Source organism: Echinops telfairi, unplaced genomic scaffold (assembly GCF_000313985.2).
Source record: "Echinops telfairi isolate 266 unplaced genomic scaffold, ASM31398v2 ScPeMD7_5592;HRSCAF=6446, whole genome shotgun sequence".
Taxonomy (NCBI): domain Eukaryota; kingdom Metazoa; phylum Chordata; class Mammalia; order Afrosoricida; family Tenrecidae; genus Echinops; species Echinops telfairi.
In genome coordinates this window covers 5724600-5729839 of record NW_022109491.1, presented here as the reverse complement: position 1 = coordinate 5729839, position 5240 = coordinate 5724600, and the positions used below count along the sequence as shown (strand labels likewise).

The 5240-nt window shown below is 55.6% G+C and overlaps 1 protein-coding gene across 1 annotated transcript in view; it reads right to left on the bottom strand.

The window, feature by feature from the left end:
• SALL4 (spalt like transcription factor 4) overlaps positions 1-5240 on the bottom strand; it is an 18229-nt gene that overhangs the window by 2959 nt on the left and 10030 nt on the right. The window contains exons 3-4 of the mRNA XM_004698324.2: positions 3728-5238; positions 2672-2952 (exon numbers count right to left, since the gene is read on the bottom strand). Coding sequence (XP_004698381.1) covers positions 2672-2952; positions 3728-5238 — 1792 coding nt within the window. The remainder of the gene's footprint in view (positions 1-2671; positions 2953-3727; positions 5239-5240) is intronic.

Genomic DNA, 5240 nt, shown 5'->3' with positions numbered 1-5240 from the left:
TGGAGGAAAGCTGGGCAAAGTGTCCAAGACGAGATCTCCTTACAGCCTATCTGGCTGCATGAGTCTGCGGTGTGTCAACAAGGCCACCAGCTCCCACACGAGTACATCAGTGGTGATCTGGTCACCCATCGGGTCTGGATGTGAGCTCCCCCCTGTGGTAGAATCATCAGCTGTTTGATCAAAAGTCAGCATCGCTCATGGACGAGTTCAGAGGGTTCGCAACAGGAAAAGGAACCAGCAGCTCAGGGAGAGTGGACTAAGCGACAGAGGAGGGAACTGTACACAAAATGTGCATGAATTGTTGAATCCAAGATTTGTGAACTTCCCCTAAACTGACCATTAAAAAGGCAATTAAAATAGAAACGTGGGGTCTTGAACCTCCAGAGTTTCTTCACCGCCACCCGGCGGCTCCTGTCACTTGTCACCATCCCAACGGGCCCAGGGAGCAGCGTCCTGCTGCTACCACCCCCCTGCAGGGTGCTGGAGCTTGTAGCAGTAACCACTCACACTGAACACCACGTAAAATGGAGGCTGATTGCCAGTGTTCACCCCCAACTCAGCCCTCGCCGAGTTCCAGCCACTAACTTCTCAGTTGGCAGCCTTGCCCTTAACCACAGCCCAGTCAATGCTCCTGTGTCTGATGTCTGATGAGGAGACCAGCAAGCCATCCTTGCAAAGCCACTTCCAAGAGCAGGTGCCAGACTCCTAGCCTGCCTGTCCCCTCCCCTCCTCTCCAAGGCCTGCGGGTGTTCCTAACCAGAGTTTCTGGTCACCAGGTCACTTCCGTTTCCTCCTCCAAGTCTTTGGTTAGACGACCCTAAATATGTTGGCTTTATAGGATAATAAGTACGTTTTGTTCAGGAAGGGCACGGCGGGCCAATTTTAATGAAGTTGTCCACCCAAAGTCTAAAGAATGCATGGCATTCCTTCACCCAGGACCACAAAGCATACTAGAGGCCGGACCAAGAGGGGACCCCCTTCCTTCCGCTTCTGAGTCTCTCATCACTCTTCTAACCTTCCCACCCCAGCACCTTTGCATTTTCCCCCCTGTCCTTTCCCTAGTGAAAGGGACACCATGTGAAGTCCCTGATCCACACGAAATCCCGACAAGACATCTCGCTCTCCCACTAAGTGGAGTGCCAAGGAAGGCGGTGGCTGAGCCCTTATCAAAAGCAGAAAACGTGTGAGCCTCGGAAAACCAACGCAGCCCAGCTGAGTCGTGTGCCTCTGGTAGGTTTTCCGATTCGGTGAAAGGAAAGAGATGGGGGCCCAATGCGCAGCATGTAAAAAACCCGGCAGGCAATCTGAAAGCAAGCTTTTATCAAAAGGTACAGCAGCGCAGTGTTTATTTTTAAACCTTAGAGGGTTGAGAAAACAAAAACCCGTGTGCAAAGCTGCCACCAAGCCTGAGGAAGCATCAGGTCGATCCACCGCTGACAAGACCACCTCTGCTTAAGCGGATTCTACCTTTATAGGTTGAGTTCCCGGAGAACATCATGCTCATTAAAGAAAAGCCTCAAGGTCAGAGGATAAAGACCCTTGAGACGGACTGACAGAGGACCGAGCACAGGGTGGCTGCGAGTGTCATCTCTGGGTGGTGCTGACAACCCCTGCCAGAAGCCATGCTCGGCACATACGCCTGCTGGGCATCCAGGTAGGAGCCGGCGGGCAACACTCGAAATGCACCGTTGTTTCATGGGCTGCTGTGATTCGTGAGAGCTGGCCCCCAGTGGCCGAGTGGGTTGGTTTGGTGGGCTACTAACACCCAGGTCAGCAGCTCTGAAGCCATTCTGTCTTGAGGGAGAAAGATGGACGTTTTTCACACCCATCAAGAGCTGCTACAGTCTCAGAAACCCAAGAGGGCAGTTCTACTGTCTCATAGGAAACAAAATCTAAGCCTTACTCCCAAGGGACCTAGACACCGTGCTTTACGCTATCTAAGAAGCACCTACATCTCCAAGATGTCACAATGGGAGGAACCCCGAGGGGCGCTTCTACGAGTTGGTAGCAAAGTCAAGCTAACAGAAAAATGGCATTTCCCCAGTGAGCGTCTGAAGTTCCCTCACAGCTTTAAGAGACAATTTCCGAAGGGGGCTCCTGGTCAACCCACAGGTCTGGGAATGACCTTAACTGCCCCAGGGCTCAATTTCCAGACACAGGGCAGACTGGTGTGTAAGGGGAACAATAAGTAACACAAGCAAGGAGCACACACCTTCAACTGGACAAAGCGAAAAGTCAGGGAGGAAGCCGCCTAAGTGATGTCGTCTATGGGGCCCGAGGGCCATGATCCTCGGGCGAGAAAGCCCATGAACTGCTGAATATGGAACAAGCTGCTTTATAAGCCTTCACCCAGTTCACAATTAACACATACAGTGTGTGTGTGTGTGTGTGTGTGTGTGTCTGGTGGCAGCATTTACCCCAGAATGAAGTGCAGGAAGGTCAGGCAAGGAGGCCTAGACACCACAAACCCTGGGAGGAAGCGGGGTACGTGAGGTCACAACGTGGGGATGGCGAATCGTGGGCAGGAAGCAAAACACTACTATACGCTGTGAAACGGGGAACAGGTCTGCTCTGGAAAACCTCCCAGAGTTAAAAACCCCAGATTTCAGGCTCCACCCCACTGGGCCCTCAAGAGGGCTTCTTCCCGCCTCTACCCCGCACCAACACCCACCTTCAGGTTGCCCTTGGTGGTGAAGGCGCGCCCACAAATGTTGCACACGAAGGGCTTCTCTCCGGTGTGCGTGCGCTCGTGGATCTGAAGTGCGCTCGCCGAGGAGAAGTTCTTCCCGCAGCGCACGCAGCCATGCTGCTTGGCCTGTCGCCGGGGCTGGGCGGCCAGCAAAGGGACCATGCCGGGGGACAGGGCTGAGGAGCCTCCGGCGAAGGCTCCAGGGACCTCCACCTTGACATAGGCGGGCTGGTTCCGGACAAATGTGGGGAGGCTGCTCCGACCTGGGGATTCAAACAGAAGAGGGAGGAAATGCCGCGCCATTACTCTCTTGGACGCCATTCGTTCTTCACAAAGATCTGCAAGACAGCCGCATGCTAGGAGAGTTGGCAAGCCTGGAAAACGGCCGACTAGAAACGGTAAAGACGCCTGCCAGACAGCTGGCCTCAAACACGGACGAAGATGTATATGGGCTGGGCACCGGGGCAGTTCCAACTTCTATCTAGGGCAGCCCCTTCTCACCATGAGCAACACACACCAGTGGGCATGTGCTTTACAAACATACTTTACACAACGGGCAAGAGGCCTTTCCCGCCTCCGCGACTAAAGGGCAGGGCCTACTTTCTCCAAGATTCTTCTAGAAGGGTCCTGAAGATCCCTCACAAGGCTCCAGAGGGCTCAGGACAAAAAGCATGAGCAAGAACAGCAAGCACTGTGCTGTCTACGCCTGATTAACGCTAACTTTGCTAAATAATGTGAGTGCCTGTTACTGGCGTAGACGGACTCACATGAACCTGTGAGTGCCGGAACTCGCCTCTGACAGGGTGCGGTCATCACCTATCACTGTTGACCGAATGAGAAATCTCTCCTTTTCTGGCGGGTTTGCCACTTAGCTACAAGCTCTGGCACTCACAGGTTTTACAAGTCTACACTTCTACCGAATAAAGCCAAGGCTACAGAGCTCCCCTTTCGGTGCACACAAATCTCATCATCATGTCAAGCTGGATGACCTTGGGCCCACAAGGGACATTCATTAAGTTAAATCCAAAGTCCCATCACCTTCCGTGTCGGCCCGGCTGTTCTCGGCGCTCTCTGCTTTGCCTCCCGCATTGGGCGACTTGGATCGGATGCTTTCCACCTGGCTGTTGGCTGGAGAGAGGTCCTGGAAGGACGTGATCTCCAGAGCTTCCGGACTCCGCATCGGATACTCCTGGTCTTCCATCACGGAGGAGGAGTCGTTGGTCAGTGCATCGCTCTCCGAGCTGTCCTCCCGGCTGCTCTGCCGCTGCAGGCCCAGAGGAGTCTGGCCCACTCTCCCTGGAGCCTCTGGGGAAGCCAGCATGGGGAAGCCCAGCGTCGGTGAGGCCGAGTGGACTTTGGGAAGAGACCCGGGGAGCTTGGAGGAGCTACTGGGAGCCTCCTGGGAGCCAACTTCCTCGACATCAATACTCTCGACCGTGTCATCAAGGCAAATGGCACTAGCGTTGCTGTTCTCGTTGACCACCACCGGCTCGGCGGCCCCTGTGAAGTCGCAGGGGCTCTCGGGGGGCAGGGGCGTGTTGGGGATCTGACCGCCCATGTGCATGCGAATATGCTGCTGCAACATGACGGCGTTGGTGAACTTCTTCTGGCAGATGGGACAGGAATGCTGCGCCTTGATCGACGTGTTGGCTCGGTGGACCCCCAGGTGCGTCTTCAGGTTGCCCTTGGTGGAGAAGGCTCGGCCGCAGACCTTACACTGGAAGGGTCTCTCCCCGGTGTGGGTGCGGTAATGCATTTTGAGGGAACTCTGGCAGCTCAAGACACGGTGGCAGATGAGACACTCGTTGGGATCGGAGGTGGCCTTGTCCAGGTTTTCCACCAGCTGTTGCAATTTCAGGGTTTCTGACCCTGGCTCCGGGGTCCCACGCCCTGGGAAGCCACCAACCCTTGGGGAATACTGCTTGGGTCCCACCCCAGGCAGCGTTCGTGCACCACCCTCACTTCCCGGGGAAGGCCCAGGCTGCAAGGTGTTGGGCGACAGGCCGCCCAGGTGGTCCTTAGGGTTAGGCCCTGATGCCAGAGTTTGAGGTGGCCCTGCAGAGGGGGTCCCTGGCCCAAGGACCAGTTTGCTGTCTAGGGAGATGCTGGCTTCAGCTACAGGGGCAGGCATGGAACCTGCACAGGGAATCCCGTTGCCTGCCGCCATTTTGTCCTGGAACTCGGCAAAAAGCTGGGGGTTGGCCTTCACCTGGGGATGTCGATGAAAGTGCACCTTGAGGTTGCCCTTGGTGGTGAACCGGTGGCCACAGACGGTGCACACGAAGGGTCTCTCTCCAGTGTGGGAGCGTAGGTGGATCTGCAGGGAGCTATCGGTCCCAAAAACCTTGCTACAGTACTTACACTTGTGTTTGTAGAGGGCGGCCTCCTCTTTAGCTTTGACATCCACTGCGGAGACGTTGGGGGGCTTCCCTTTCCCTTTCTTGGACGGGTCCAACACCATCGTGGAGAAAGGGCTCTGGAAGAGCACAGAGCCTGGAGCCTGAGGTAGCAGAGCGCCCGGGAGGCGGGACATGACGTTGGGGGGCACCCT